The sequence below is a fragment of the Oncorhynchus kisutch genome, linkage group LG17 (assembly GCF_002021735.2).
Source record: "Oncorhynchus kisutch isolate 150728-3 linkage group LG17, Okis_V2, whole genome shotgun sequence".
NCBI lineage: Eukaryota > Metazoa > Chordata > Actinopteri > Salmoniformes > Salmonidae > Oncorhynchus > Oncorhynchus kisutch.
Window position 1 is genome coordinate 66,433,554 of NC_034190.2, and position 16,367 is coordinate 66,449,920.

The window sequence follows — 16,367 nt, forward strand, 5'->3', positions numbered from 1 at the left end:
GCTGGGTTCAAACATGTAGCACCTCCACAAAGTTTAATTATAGGCTAAGTATTCCAGTGGTTTCTTCAACCTCGATGTAGCTTACCACCCAATTTAATTAATGAAACTATTTCCATCTGGACATGCATATGGGTATTTTATTATTTTTGGAAAACTCTCCCCCCAGATGGAGAGCAAATGGCAGGAAATCTGTTGACAGAAAATATGTATTGAGTTTTGTGGTTTACTGGTTCATTTGATTTAGTCTGCCCTCTAGGGATTTCCTTGGGTAACACACAGTCTACGCTTCCCCAGTTCACACTGAACACAGGAAATGATTAGAACCCACAATACATGTATTTTGATATGTAGGCATGTTTGATTTAATTTGTATGAAATGCAGCAGTTGGGGGTAAGCATTCTACGTATCAGACAATGCTCCAGTAAATTCACAGACTGTGATCTATCAAACCACAGGCAATAAAATGCCGTCGTAGATAGTGTTGTGGTCGAATCCTTGAATGCAGCTTAGATAGACAGACCGAGACATGCCAGTGGCCACTGCTTCTCTGTGTGTTGTCAATATGACGACATGACATAAGAACTCACTAAATCCATGGTAAATGTTCTATCCATCTTCAGTGTGTCTCACAGTTGTATTAGTACAGGGTCTAGAACTAAGTAGATAAAGCCTCAGGGTGGCATTCCCATGACGTCCCCAGCCTCTCTCTCCTCTTGGGATGTAAACACTGTGAAGACAGATTAGTTATACTGCAACAGTTAAAGCAGATTAGCAGAGATTATAAACAAACATGTTGGATTAGGCAGACAGCATCATTTCCTTCTTTTCACATATCCAGCTCAAGCAATTAAAGCAGTGGTTATGGTACAGTGCTGGTTTAACCTAGATATGTTAATTTCTCCAGATTTGAGATGTGTACTGAAGCGTGGAACCACAGTAAGTCCCAACCTTGGTGTATCACTAGAGTAACTAACTACCAGTCGGTCGTAGCTTTTTTTATGACTGCTGTTACTTTTAAGAACCATGTTCCTTGAGTATGGCTTTGGTGTGTCTTGCTGGTGCATATTTTGTATCTCATTCTTTTCTACCTCCATCTGATAATGAAGTCCTCATGGCATGACTCATAATGTCATCTTTTGTTATTATAGGCAAATATCAATTAGCATCACTAGAACTGTTATAGAGTCTATTCAAATGACAAAATATTGTTTTGTCTACATTTCTTAAAATCTCCTCTCCATCTATCTCCATCACCCAAGGTTAATATAAGCCGTGGCTGGGCTCTCAAGTCTCTAACAGCCATCACGAGGAAAGAAGGATTGACCCATCCTGAAAAGCTGCCAAGATCCAATCTTCTGGGTCTCAATTAAAGTCAGATTTACTGACATCAGTCCCAGTTCAGTGTCTGTAATTACGTACAAGCTGTTCAGTAAGGAGATAATGCAGAGGCTTATGGGAACGGCTACTAATTGGAGGCCTTCACTTTCTCGGTTTGTGCCCACGTCTTGAACTGTGGATGCCTGTCAGTGTTCTCAGGGTGATGTGGTTAACTCTGTATGTACAATACCAGTCAGAAGTTTGGACACCTACTCGTTCAAGGGTTTTTCTTTATTTTTACTATTTTCTACATTGTAAAACAATAGTGAATCAAATAAAATGTTATTGGTCACATACATGTGATTAGCAGATGTTATTGCAGGTGTAGCGAAATGCTTATGCTTCTAGCTCCGACAGTGCAGTTGGGGTGACAAGTAGCCTAGTGGTTAGAGCATTGGGCCAGTGACAGAAAGGTTGCTAGATCCCCGAGCTGACAAGGTAAACATCTGTCATTCGGCCCCTGAACAAGGCAGTTAACCCACTCTTTCTAGGCTGTCAGCGTAAATAAGAAATTGTTCTTAACTGACTTGCCTAGTTAAATAAAGGTAAAAATATATATATCTAACAAGCAAATTACACCACATATACACACAAATCTAAGTAGGAATGAATTAAGACTATATACATATGGATGAGCGATGTCAGAGCGGAACGGACTAAGATACAGTAGAATAGTTTAGAAAACAGTATATACATATGAGATGAGTAATGAAAGATATGTAAACATTATTAAGTGACTAAGATACCATAGAATAGAATAGAATACAGTATATACATACAGTGCCTTGCGAAAGTATTCGGCCCCCTTGAACTTTGCGACCTTTTGCCACATTTCAGGCTTCAAACATAAAGATATAAAACTGTATTTTTTTGTGAAGAATCAACAATAAGTGGGACACAATCATGAAGTGGAACGACATTTATTGGATATTTCAAACTTTTTTATCAAATCAAAAACTGAAAAATTGGGCGTGCAAAATTATTCAGCCCCCTTAAGTTAATACTTTGTAGCTCCACCTTTTGCTGCGATTACAGCAGTCGCTTGGGGTATGTCTCTATCAGTTTTGCACATCGAGAGACTGAAATATTTCCCCATTCCTCCTTGCAAAACAGCTCGAGCTCAGTGAGGTTGGATGGAGAGCATTTGTGAACAGCAGTTTTCAGTTCTTTCCACAGATTCTCGATTGGATTCAGGTCTGGACTTTGACTTGGCCATTCTAACACCTGGATATGTTTATTTTTGAACCATTCCATTGTAGATTTTGCTTTATGTTTTGGATCATTGTCTTGTTGGAAGACAAATCTCCGTCCCAGTCTCAGGTCTTTTGCAGACTCCATCAGGTTTTCTTCCAGAATGGTCATGTATTTGGCTCCATCCATCTTCCCATCAATTTGAACCATCTTCCCTGTCCCTGCTGAAGAAAAGCAGGCCCAAACCATGATTCTGCCACCACCATGTTTGACAGTGGGGATGGTGTGTTCAGGGTGATGAGCTGTGTTGCTTTTACGCCAAACATAACGTTTTGCATTGTTGCCAAAAAGTTCAATTTTGGTTTCATCTGACCAGAGCACCTTCTTCCACATGTTTGGTGTGTCTCCCAGGTGGCTTGTGGCAAACTTTAAACAACACTTTTTATGGATATCTTTAAGAAATGGCTTTCTTCTTGCCACTCTTCCATAAAGGCCAGATTTGTGCAATATACGACTGATTGTTGTCTTATGGACAGAGTCTCCCACCTCAGCTGTAGATCTCTGCAGTTCATCCAGAGTGATCATGGGTCTCTTGGCTGCATCTCTGATCAGTCTTCTCCTTGTATGAGCTGAAAGTTTAGAGGGATGGCCAGGTCTTGGTAGATTTGCAGTGGTCTGATACTCCTTCCATTTCAATATTATCGCTTGCACAGTGCTCCTTGGGATGTTTAAAGCTTGGGAAATCTTTTTGTATCCAAATCCGGCTTTAAACTTCTTCACAACAGTATCTCGGACCTGCCTGGTGTGTTCCTTGTTCTTCATGATGCTCTCTGCGCTTTTAACGGACCTCTGAGACTATCACAGTGCAGGTGCATTTATACAGAGACTTGATTACACACAGGTGGATTGTATTTATCATCATTAGTCATTTAGGTCAACATTGGATCATTCAGAGATCCTCACTGAACTTCTGGAGAGAGTTTGCTGCACTGAAAGTAAAGGGGCTGAATAATTTTGCACGCCCAATTTTTCAGTTTTTGATTTGATAAAAAAGTTTGAAATATCCAATAAATGTTGTTCCACTTCATGATTGTGTCCCACTTGTTGTTGATTCTTCACAAAAAAATACAGTTTTATATCTTTATGTTTGAAGCCTGAAATGTGGCAAAAGGTCGCAAAGTTCAAGGGGGCCGAATACTTTCGCAAGGCACTGTATGTGATGAGTAATGCCAGGTATGTAAACATTATTAAAGTGACTAGTGTTCCATTCCTTAAAGTGGCCAGTGATTTCTAGTCTATGCCTACAGGCAGCAGCCTCTAATGTTCTAGTGATGGCTCTTTAACAGTCTGATGGCCTTGTCACCAGGCAGTGTCACCAGCAAAGCACCCCCTCACCATCACACCTCCTCCTCCATGCTTCACGGTGGGAACTACACATGCGGAAATCACCCGTTCAACTACTCTGCATCTAACAAAGATACAGCGGTTGGAACCAAAAATGTCAAATTTGGACTCATCGGACCAAAGGACAGATTTCCACCGGTCTAAAGTCCATTGCTCATGTTTCTTGGCACAAGCAAATCTCTTCTTCTTATTGGTGTCCTTTAGTAGTGGTTTCTTTGCAGCAATTTGACCACGAAGGCCTGATTCACACAGTCTCCTCTGAACAGTTGATTTTGACATATGTCTGTTACTTGAACTCTGTGAAGCATTTATTTGGGCTGCAATTTCTGAGGCTGGTAACTCTAATGAACTTATCCTCTGCAGCAGAGGTAACTCTGGGTCTTCCTTTCCTGTGGCGGTCCTCATGAGAGCCAGTTTCATCATAGCGCTTGATGGTTTTTGCGACTGCACTTGAAGAAACTTTCAAAGTACTTTAAATTATCCGGAATGACTAACCTACATGTCTTAAATTAATGATGGACTGTCATTTCTCTTCCACAGTTTTGATGTCTTCACTATTATTCTACAATGTAGAAAATAGTCTAAATAAATAAAAACCCTGGAATGAGTATGTGTGTCCAAACTTTTGTCTGGTATTGTAGGTCAATCAGTAATTTACCCATGTGAACTATGACCTACCCTATTTTCTGTATACTTAATACTGTAATAACAACATACTGAGGCATGGTGTTCTCCAGCATCTAAAAAAATGAAGCTGAAGCTGAATGCTGCAACATTGTCATTGACTATTATACAAGACCAAGAACCTAGATAGATCTTTCTCTGGCAGTTACATGTGTTTCCTATCAGATTTTCAGGTTTCTCTGATGAACAATTTTCCTGCCATCTAAGAGAGGCAATTTCTGCCTTAAAATGTATGTAATGATGAGGACATCTATGAGTAATGATGAGGACATCTATGTGTAATGCTGAGAACATCTATGTGTAATGATGAGGACATCTATGTGTAATGATGAGGACATCTATGTGTAATGATGAGGACATCTATGTGTAATGATGAGGACATCTATGTGTAATGATGAGGACATCTATGTGTAATGATGAGGACATCTATGTGTAAGGATGAGAACATCTATGTGTAATGATGAGGACATCTATGTGTAATGATGAGGACATCTATGTGTAATGATGAGGACATCTATGTGTAATGATGAGGACATCTATGTGCAATGATGAGGACATCTATGTGTAATGGTGAGCATTGATCTTTTATAATGACCACACTAGAAAGCCATGTTGATTAGGTATTTTGAACAAGGTTCAATGAGGCCAGACCAGATCATTTTCATGGCAACATTTATTTGGTTTGGTGCATATAAACTAGTAACACCCGCCTACATTGAATACCATAGTTGAGGGGGATATTGAGGGATGTTCTGCATGTCAAGGTCATGTAAACATAATTTACAGTAATATAATATTATTCCGAGAAATAAAAACAATTCCCTAGCCAATCAGTGATATCCATTCATTAGGCAATGAAGTGCCAGGGAGGACTACAACCCTCGAGGACAGGCGTACTGAACTCCTGGTGTGCTCAGAGAACCTTTTTTTACTGTAGTAGGTCTGTACTGCCATCTTTTGGTCATAAATATGTGGGTTACAGCTTCCTCCACATAGTACTGATGAAGTTGTGCCATTTTATTTGCAAGAATCATATTGTATTTACATTGCCTTTGGGTAAAGACATGATTGCTTATTTGGCAAACAGAGTATGAGACAAATATTTCAACAACCTCAACACAAAAATACATATAAAAAATATAAAATGTTAAAATATACTAGGGTTCAAATACATGTGTATTTGATCATTTTTATTTAAATACAAATCAACTACTACTATTGGAAGTATTTGAAAGTATTTTAAATACTTAATGCAAATATTATTTTCAAATACCTGGGTTAAAGTGTATTTGAGTCAGTGTATTTGAGTAATTTTAAATACATGCCAAAACTTTCCAATTGTATTTCCAAATACATTCCAATGTTAAACTACTTATCTTTCAAATAAAAAATATCTGAATTCTTAATTCGAAATGTTTGTGAAAGTAATTGAGATATTTGAAATAATATTTGAACCCAGATCTAAATAACAAACATCAACATTAACCATTAATAAACCCCTTAGTCCCCTGTCCCTTCTGCCATTTCCTCATCCTTAGTCATTTTCATCTCCTTCTTCCTTGCTTCTGCCTCCTCCGCTACAGACTGCTTAACAGACTGCATCCCAATGGCTCCACTCTGTCTCTCCCTCACCTCCTGGTCCAGTTGTTTGTAATTGAAGTAGTTCATGATGAAGAGAAAGATGCCAGGTGCCAGCATCATGGCACCACATGCCCAATACATGTATTTGTAGTCGTCAAAGACATCCACCAAAAACCCTGCAGAGAGAGTAGCAGCCATTTATTATATGATTATATATAATATATTTTTTTTAATATATTTTCCCCCTCATCAATCTACACACAATACCACATAATGACAAAGCAAAAACAGGTTTTTATACATTTTTGCAAATGTATAAAAAAAGAAAAAAAGAAATATGACATTTACATACTGTAAGTATTGCTCAGTACTTTATTGAAGCACCTTTGGCAGCAATTACAGCCTCGTATCTTCTTAGGCATGTCGCTACAAGCTTGGCACATCTGTATTTGGAGAGTTTCTCCTCTCAAGCTATGTCAGGTTGGATGGGGAGCGTTTCTGCAGCTATTTTTAGGTCTCTCCAGAGATGTTCAATCGGGTTCAAGTACGGGTTCTAGCTGGGCCACTCAAGGACATTCAGAGATTTGTCCCCAAGCCACTACTGCGTTGTCTTGGCTGTGTGTTTAGGGTCGTTGTCCTGTTGAAAGGTGAACCTTCGCCCATGTCTGAGCTCCTGAGCAGGTTTTCATCAAGGATCTCTCTGTACTTTGCTCTGTTAATCTTTTCCTCGATTCTGACTAGTCTCCCAGTCCCTGTATCTGAAAAACATCCCCACAGCATGATGCTGCCACCACCATGCTACACCGTTGGGATGGTGCCAGGTTTCCTCCAGACGTGACTCTTGGCATTCAGGCCAAAGAGTTCAATCTAGATTTGATCAGAACAGACAATCTTGTTTCTCATGGTCTGAGATTCTTTAGGTGACTTTTGGCAAACTCCAAGTGGGCTGTCATGTGCCTTTTACTGAGGAGTGGCTTCCGTCTGGCCACACTACCATAAAGGCCTGATTGGTGGAGTGCTGCAGAGATGGTTGTCCTTCTGGAAGGTTCTCCTATCTCCACAGAGGAACACTAGAGCACTGTCAGGGTTTTTGGTCACTTCCCTGACCAAGGCCCTTCTCCCACGATTGCTCAGTTTGGCCAGGCGGCCAGCCCTTGGAAGAATCTTGGTGATTCCAAAGAACACAGGCCACTGTGTTCTTGGGGACCTTCAATGCTGCAGAAATGTTTTGGTACCCTTCCCCTGATCTGTGCCTCGACACAATCCTGTCTATGAGCTCTTCGGACAATTCCTTCCACCTCATGGCTTGGTTTTTGCTCTGACATGCACTGTCAACCGTGGGACCTTATATAGACCGTGGGACCTTATATAGCCTTTCCAAATCATGTCCAATCTATTGAATTTACCACAGGTGGACTCCAATCAAGTTGTATGAATATCTCAAGGATGATCAATGGAAACGCTGCCAACAAGTGCTCAGCATATGTGGGAACTCCTTCAAGACTGTTGGTCTGAATACTTATGTAAATAAGGTATTTCTGTTTTTATTTTTAATACATTTGCAAACATTTCTAAAAACCTGTTTTCGGTTTTATTTTTTAATCCATTATAGAATAAGGCTGTAATATAACAACATTTGGAAAAAGTCAAGGAGTCTGAATACTTTCCGAAGGCACTGTATATACACAAGCATCTTTAAAATGTATGAATACTCACTAAAGACACTGGCTGTATCACAACCAGCAGTGATCAAAATCTAATCTAATCAAATCAAATGTATTTGTCACATACAAATGGTTAGCAGATGTTAATGCGAGTGTAGCGAAATGCTTGTGCTTCTAGTTCCGACAATGCAGTAATAACCAACAAGTAATTTACCTAACAATTCCACAACTACTACCTTATACACACAAGTGTAAAGGGATAAAGAATATGTACATAAAGATATATGAATGAGTGATGGTACAGAACAGCATAAGCAAGATGCAGTAGATGGTATCGAGTACAGTATATACATATGAGATGATATATACATATGAGATGATTGGGAGTCCCATAGGGAGGCACACAATTGGACCAACATCATCTGGGTTAGGGGAGGGTTTAGCCGGGAGCCTTTACTTGGCTCATCGCGCTCTACCGACTCCCTGTGGAGGGCCGGGCACCTGCAAGCTGACATTGGTTGTCAGGTGAACAGTGTTTCCTCCGACACATTGGTGCGGCTGGCTTCTGGGTTAAGTGGGTGGGTGTTAAGAAGCGCGGTTTAGCTGGTCATGTTACGGAGAACGCCTGACTCGACCTTCGCCTCCTGAGCCCATTGTGGAGTTGTAGAGATGAGACAAGATCGAAATTGGGGGAAAAAAATATTTAAAATTATGAATACATTTCCTTCACTCACCTGAAATTGGGGGACCCAGAAGCACAGGGCCACACTCGAGGATGGTGACCAGTCCTACAGCGCTTGAGAACCGCTGTGCTCCCACCAGATCCATCAGGACCTCAAAGAGCAGAGCACACACCATCCCAAACGCCACACCAAAGAATACAGCATAAACCACCAGGCCTGTGTACCCCAGGTATACCGCAAGGAACGGGCAGAGGAGGTGACACACACCATTGTACGCCACAGAGAAACTGAAGAAGTACTGGATCCTGGGTCTAATCCATTTGGTGTTGGCGATGAGGCCGGTCCCTGGCCTGGCAAACATGTCCACGAAGGCAAAGATGGAGAGAAGGAAAGCGGCCTGGTAGTTATCAATCCCAATACCTTTGGCATATGAGGGGAGAAAGACCACTGGAGCAAAGAAGCCAAAAAACATGACCACATTGCCTATGAGGTAGATGATGAAGCCTCTGTGTTTAAAGAGAGAGAGATCCATTAATTTGTCTGCACAGCCACCTATCTTCTGCTTCTGCTCTGTTTCAGTTATAAGGTCCCCTGCCTCAGGGTTAGCGCTGTTCTCAGTGGACCCAGACTTCTTGGCAGTTGTTCCTTTGGAGGCTGTGACAGGATGTTTTTGGACTGTTTTCATGTTAACGGGTCTCATCAGGGCCCCAGCAACGCAGCAGTTCATCACTATGGCTCCCAGGATCATAAAGGCTCCCCTCCATCCAAAGTTATCAAACAGGAACTGATTGAGTGGAGCCAGAGTGGAGAGGAATACTGGACTTCCTGCCATGGCCAGGCCGTTTGCCATTGGCCTTTTCACCTGGAAGTACTTTCCTATGATTGTAAGGGAAGGCTGTAGGTTGAAAGAGAGGCCAAAACCTGTAGAGAAGAAAGGTTGCTTTATCAATCCATCATCTATGAATTAATGAATTAATGAATTAATGAATTCCATTTACATTGGCCGTATGACAGTGATGGTGTCACCCTGAACCTCTTGAAGATTTAAACTATCCTCTGCCAATCTGTCAGATAACATGCCACTCAAACATAACAACTGTCAGTCTGAGTACAAATTGTCTGAAGCAGAGCTTACATTCAAGTTGCTGTGGTTTCTCTTTAGAGCTCTCTTCCTCTCCATTTAGTTTTTCCGGCATAGCAGTTTATTGACATTTCAACAATCCTTACCCTATCTGAGAATACTTCACTAAAGCATTGTTTGCTGGTATGATAGTTTTCCAAATACCATGCATGTAAAATGATTGACTCATCAGAGTTGGGGAAGAATATCCCAAAGCAACCTTTGTGATAAAATGGTCTAACAGACAGGCAGGCCCCATAGTGAAGGTCCTTGAACTGAAAGAGGGAGTGTAGAGGCTCCCTAGCGCATTGACCCTGAGTGATCAAAGACTATTCCTCCCTATGAGTGACACAGCCTTCTGACGTACATGACATATCTACTCGGAAACCAACCACTCAGTTCCCTCCCTCCCCAGTCAGAACTAGAGAGAGAAACATTTATAAAAACATGACACAACACATGCCTGATATTGATTGAGATTTGTGGTTTTCGTGGCTTTAAGCCCATAACAAAGAAAACTGGTGATTATAAATACATTCTACACATTTTCATAATAATGACAACATTTTAAGAAAACATTCAAATAAATACCTCCAATGACTCCAACTAATAAATACAGATGTATAATCGTAGTGCCAAAGGAAGCAGCAACCATAGACGCCCCAACCATGAGGCCACCAATGATAACCACAGTTCGGCAACCATAGCGGTTGACCAGTATACTGCTCACTGGACCTGCAAAGACAATGAGAAGAAAAGCGCTATATTTAAGCAATAAGGTACGAAGGGGTGTGGTATATGGCCAATATACCACGGCTAAGGACTGTTCTTATGCACGACGCAAAGCAGAGTGCCTGGATACAGCCCTTAGCCATGGTATATTGGCCATATACCACAAACCCCCAAGGTACTTTATTGTTATTATAAACTCGTTACCAACGTAATTAGAACTGTAAAATAACATGTTTTGTCATACCCGTGTTATGGAATCTGATATACCACGGCTGTCAGCCAATCAGCATGTAGGACACGAACAACCCAGTTTATAATCATATATAATTACCTTTCAGTGGCTGTTGCCTTTATTTACACAATGGGACTGTTTCACAGACATAGAACCTAGCCTTGGACTAAAAATAATGCTAAATGGAGAATCTCTGGGAAATCAGGCCAAAGTGTGTGTTGGACAAATAACATTCCTAGTGACACATCGTGATACCCCATAAGCCATGACATGCACACACAGTATACACTTACCTCCTGCGTACATGGAAGCCAGCATGATTGAGGACACCCATGCAATCTCACTGTAGGAGACACTGAAGTACATCTGAATCTCCTTGAAGTAGATGGTGAGAGATTTGGGAAAGGCATAGGAGAACCCGATGGAAATGAAGGCACCAAAGACCACAGCCCAGCCCCAGCCTCCATCTGGTGGGGTGTACCCCAGGTTAGTTGTGGCCGCAGGGGGCATGGTGAGTTAGTGACGGCTGTGGAAACAGGATATCTTTGTCTAAAATAATAAAATATATATTCATCAGATAGTTTAAGTGTCAGCTTACCTCTTTCAGTGCAATAGAATGCAGATGTGTTACCTCCGTTTTTCTCCTTTGACAATCTTTCATAGGTATCCCTCGTAGCGAAAGTTGTGTCTTCATCACGTTGGTGCTGCTCATTCCAAATATTGATCATCATCTTATCAGGGGTTTTGTCATGGTAGGAGGGAGGAGGGGGCATTTCAGGCCAGTCAGAATCAAATTGACACACAGGGGCCACTTTTGTGGCACTTTTATACAACAATAATAATGGGGAACAAAAACACATTTGATTAACAGTATCATTCAAAAGTTTGGACACACCTACTCATTCCAGGGTTTTTCTTTATTTTTACTCTTTTCTACATTGAAGAATAATAGTGAATACATAAAAACTATGAAATAACACATATGGAATCACATTGTAACCAAAAAAGTGTGAAACAAATCAAAATATATTTTAGATTCTTCAAAGTAGCCACCCTTTGCCTTGATGACAACTTTGCACACTCTTGGCATTCACTCAAACAGCTTCACCTGGAATGCTTTTCCAACAGTCTTGAAGGAGTTCCCACATATGCTGAGCATTTGTTGGCAGCTTTTCCTTCACTCTGCTGTCCAACTCATCCCAAACCATCTCGATTGGGTTGAGGTCAGGTGATTGTGGAGGCCAGGTCATCTGATGCAGCACTCCTGTTGTCCTGTTGAAAAACAAATCATAGTTCCATTAAGCGCAAACCAGATGGGATGATGTATCCCTGCAGAATTTGGGCCAAGTCCATTGCTCATGTTTCTTGGCCAAAGCAAGTCTCTTCTTCTTATTGGTGTCCTTTAGTAGTGGTTTCTTTGCAGCAATTCGACTATGAAGGACTGACTCAAGCAGTCTTCTCTGAACAGTTGAAATGAAATGTGTCTGTTACATGAACTCTGTGAAGCATTTATTAGGGCTGCAATTTCTGAAGCTGGTAACTCTAATGAACTTAATTGAAATGCATCACACCTCATGAAGCTGGTTGAGAGAATGCCAAGAGTGTGCAAAGCTGTCATCACGGTCAAAGGTTGGCTACTAAGAATCTCAAATATAAAATATGTTTTGATTTGTTTAACACTTTTTTGGTTATTACATGATTCCATATGTGTTATTTTATAGTTTTGATTTGATGTCTTCACCAGTATTCTACAATGTAGAAAATAGTACAAATTAAGAAAAACGTTTGAATGAGTAGGTGTCTCCTTTCGACGGGTACTGTAGCTAAAATGAAATGCAACACATGTGGGCTCATCTGAAGTCACCTTTCAGTGAGATGGAAGCCTTTCCTTCCTATTCTAAGATTTGAAATCTCCAAAATTTGCTTTCCTTGGATGCTTTCCACAGCTACTTTATTTCGTTTTTACCAAAAAGGCAGACCCAGCTTTACCTCAAAGACACCCACTTAATGAATCATCCCAGATTCCATTAGGATTTTGGTGTCAAAAGGACATATTTGATTAGTCAACACAGGTCCATTTTTTTCACTTCCCAAGCACTAAGAAGGTCAATTGCCACATATGCCAGATGCTTACTCAGATAAATCTGTAGTTTCAGTGTAAATTAGTTCCAAACTTGAAATAATTACATTTTCACAATTGAACATCCAACTCATTAAATAAGCAGATTTCTCTTAGATTCCTCATTAACAGATTTGGGTGAGCGTGAAACCTTTCGCTTCACCTCTTCCTCTTTGGTTTCAATCAACAGGTGATTTGGCATTCACTCATTTCACCTGGGTTACAGATGTAACCTTGGTTCTCTGAGTAGAGTAACGAGTCGCCAAACGACCTATAGGAACTCCTTCCCCTTCATCCGATGTGATTGAGATGCTTATTATATTATATGTTTACAGTCACACCAGCGGGGTTGGAGATTACAAAGAAACGGTAACTATCCAATGTGCAATTCTCTGTTAGTTAGACAGCACGCCCTTTGTTGTTCTCCCCATAACACACAAAAATGTTTCTGTTTGATGAACAGTTCTTGTTGCAACAAGTTAGGCACACTATGCCATAACCAGACAAAGTGTATGCACCTCAAGTCTCTCTTGTGAGAAGTGGGGAAGCTCGTGCAATGTGCTATGATTAAGGGCTTGTTAGCATGTGATGATGAAAGCACCTTAGGTAAGAATGCTGGATTTGGCCGAAGCAATGCCTTAGATCGACTCATGGGTGATTGAAAGACCACTGGTGGGCTACCCTAGCCAAAATAACTCACGGTTGTTGTTTGGCTCTGCCTACAACAAAATCACAGACTCAATCTTGCAAAGTTAGATTTGTTTTGGTTTGTTGCATTGAAAGGGGGCTGGTATTATAATGTTGATTTGATCACAGAAAAAACATTGATCTATACTATAGTGCAAACTAGTGGGGTGAACTCAGTGAATATCTTGCGTCTCTGCACGGCATGGAATTTCTTCTGCACTGCAGTACTGGAGGATGTGTGGGGCTGCAAACACACACAGCTTAGAGGGAACATTGCTCATAAGTGGTTGTAGGTCAACATCTAACTCCCATGAGGGTACTGAAGGAGCCTTGGGGGGCCGTAGCCTGTGGGCACTTTCATGAATTGTGATACTAGAAGGTGTGCCCCTGGTGATGCACCCGCAATCTGGTCATGACCCATAGAGATGGCTGCCATATACACTTTCAATGTAGATGGGGACTTCCCTGCTGCCATAAGCTCCTGGAGGAAAATAAAAATGACAGAAATTGGGCAGGAAGATGATGATTCTGTATGGTCGACACACCACTTCCTGAACACATTTCACTTGTAGGAATACAGGGTTTGAGTAGAGGATGCCATGGCTGCCTCAATTGTATCAATTACCAAGGAGGGCAACCGTGCAGCTACAAGGAGGTGACATTCAGGGGCCACACCAACAACTTCAGTATGCTGGGTTTGGGGTGCCAAAGCTTGCCGTTTGCTTGTGACAGGAGGTCCGCTTGAAGAGGCGAAAGGGGGCTAGTGCTGCTCTCATGCTGAAATGTAAAAAGCTAATCTGAAAAAAACTGTTTTTTTAATGGTAAAACTCAGATATTTACTGTGTGCTTTCAGGTCCACTGTGGTGAACCAATAGCCTAGTTGTACTGACTGAAGGATGGTTTTGATTGCATTTTGAAGGGAAGTGCTGAAAGATGATGATTCAGGCAACTTTGTTCCAAGAGTTTTGGCACCAGAAAATAGATTGAGTAAAACTTGCAGTTTTGTTACGCTGGTTCTACTTCTACCATTGCATGCTTTTCCAGGAGCAAGGAGATTTCTGAGCAGAGTTTTTGCTTTTCAGCAGGGTTGCGAGCTGTTGTTTTCAAGACACCGCTGAAGCGTGGGGGTTGCTGACAAAATTGTAGTGCGTAGCCTTGTGTGAGAGTGTGTAACACCCATTTGTTGGCCGTTGACCATTTCCAGTTGGAAAGGTGGTGCTTGAGAAAACGGTGTTGCGCTAGAGGGTCGGTCCAAACAGGACTGAGTCTCTGCGTGCTGTGGTGCAGAGGGTACACGGCCTGCATATGGTGCGCCTCTGCCTCATGGGTGATGCTATGCTCCACCTCTTCGGCGGGGCTGAGAATATCTGTTCCTCCACTCCTGAGCAGGTACAGTGTGAGTCTGAGCCTGAGCTCAGAGCTCTGAGGTTTGTTGGCATCCCAGTTGGGGGCCTGAGACAGAAGTAATGGTTTGCTGGCTGATCATTCTAGGCTATGGAATGAAGCGCTGAAGCTACACCTGTGCTTTTCTGTACTCCCTAGACACTTGGAGGAGGTGGGCCTCTGCTGGGCCAAATGTCTGGCCAGGTGGTAGGGGTACACCTAAGAGTGGAGCAGGTGGGCCACTGCTGGGCCAAATGTCTGGCCAGCTGATATGGGTACACCTAGGAGTAGAGCCTTCTCTTTGTCAGGGAGCTTGGACTGCGCTAACCATATGTGGTGCCCTGCAACACGTTGTTGCCAAAGATTTCCAAACCGTCTGAGCATTGCCCTGAAGGAATTGGATGAGCAGGTCTGTAACTATAGACAGTTCTTTCATGGTCTCAGCATCATAGTTTGCGGAGAGGCGTTCCTGCAGATCCTTGTCCAGTGTTGCTGCTGAATTACTAAGCCTAGCGGCCGATACAGTGCTGTCATGCGTCCTGCATAGGAAGTGATCAGAAGGAGTTTGTTAGGCAGCTGTTAGTCTGAACTGTGATTGAGAGAAGCAGGCAGAACAAGCAAAGCAAATGATTTGTCCATACGGGGAAAATGGCCAAAACCATTCTCATCTGCACCATGAACTGTAGCTAAGTGAGTGCATATGCTTGGCATGGCAGGGGTTCTGTCATTTGACGTTCTCAGAGTGCATTGTGTTTGAACAACAGATGGATGACAGTCTTTAAATAACTAAATTCATCAAACTTGGATGTGGACACTATGGCAGTAGGTGCATGTTCCACGTTGAGGTTCCTGATTGCCCTCTCAAAGATTTCAGACATGGATATGTTCTGGTTGACCGTCACTGCCAGGCAGGCAGGCTGGGACTGGACGATGCTAGAACTGTGGTACATAGCATCATCATCATCATAGTGCTCATAGTTTCTGTCATAAGAGTGTGAGGCTCTTGTGGAAAGTATGTCAGTGTCAACAACCATGCTCCATTCACAACTAGGGGTTGGGATTGGTACCCGAAAAGGAAGCCTGGCCAGGATGTGCTTGAAGGTGTATCAAGGTCTGGTCTCGAACTCAGTCATGCTGTAGGAGCAGTAGCCTACAGCATGACTGAGCTCTGTGATCAAAGCAAAACTGACCTCATAATGGTGTCAGACAAAGGCTCTGCATCTGTCCTCATGCTCCTAGACCTTAGTGCTGCTCTTGATACCATTGATCACCACATTCTTTTGGAGAGATTGGAAAGCCAAATTGGTCTACACAGACAAGTTCTGGCCTGGTTTAGATCTTATCTGTCGAAAAGATATCAGTTTGTCTCTGTGGATGTTTTTTCTTCTGACAAATCAACTGTAAATTTCAGTGTTCCTCAAGGTTCCGTTTTAAGACCACTATAGTTTTCACTATATATTTTACCTCTTTGTGATGTCATTCGGAAACATAATGTAAACTTTCACTGCT

The 16,367-nt window shown here is 41.8% G+C and overlaps 1 protein-coding gene across 2 annotated transcripts; it reads right to left on the reverse strand.

Moving 5' to 3' along the window:
• Window positions 1-5,312: 5,312 nt before the first annotated feature.
• LOC109908556 (monocarboxylate transporter 2) lies at window positions 5,313-11,382 on the reverse strand. Of its 2 annotated transcripts, none has more exons than XM_020507218.2 (5): window positions 11,268-11,382; window positions 10,963-11,195; window positions 10,297-10,440; window positions 8,637-9,506; window positions 5,313-6,414 (listed from the first exon to the last, which is right to left on the reverse strand). In XM_020507218.2, exons 2-5 carry the CDS (start codon window positions 11,177-11,179, stop codon window positions 6,158-6,160), a joined length of 1,488 nt encoding a protein of 495 aa, XP_020362807.1. In that variant the 5' UTR covers window positions 11,180-11,195; window positions 11,268-11,382; the 3' UTR covers window positions 5,313-6,157. The 2 variants fall into 2 exon arrangements, with proteins under 2 accessions (XP_020362807.1, XP_020362805.1); XM_020507216.2 differs by having other exon boundaries at window positions 11,301-11,381.
• Between the last annotated feature and the right edge of the window lie 4,985 nt (window positions 11,383-16,367).

Bases quoted from the DNA above. Each gene is read 5' to 3' on its own strand.
- LOC109908556 (XM_020507218.2), bottom strand. From the start codon at position 11,179: ATGCCCCCTGCGGCCACAACTAACCTGGGGTACACCCCACCAGATGGA. The intron at 10,441-10,962 runs GTAAGTGTATAC...TTGTCTTTGCAG, and splicing joins GGCTTCCATGTACGCAGGAG to GTCCAGTGAGCAGTATACTG. The intron at 6,415-8,636 runs GTGAGTGAAGGA...CTCTCTCTGCAG, and splicing joins TCTGGGTCCCCCAATTTCAG to GGTTTTTGGTGGATGTCTTT.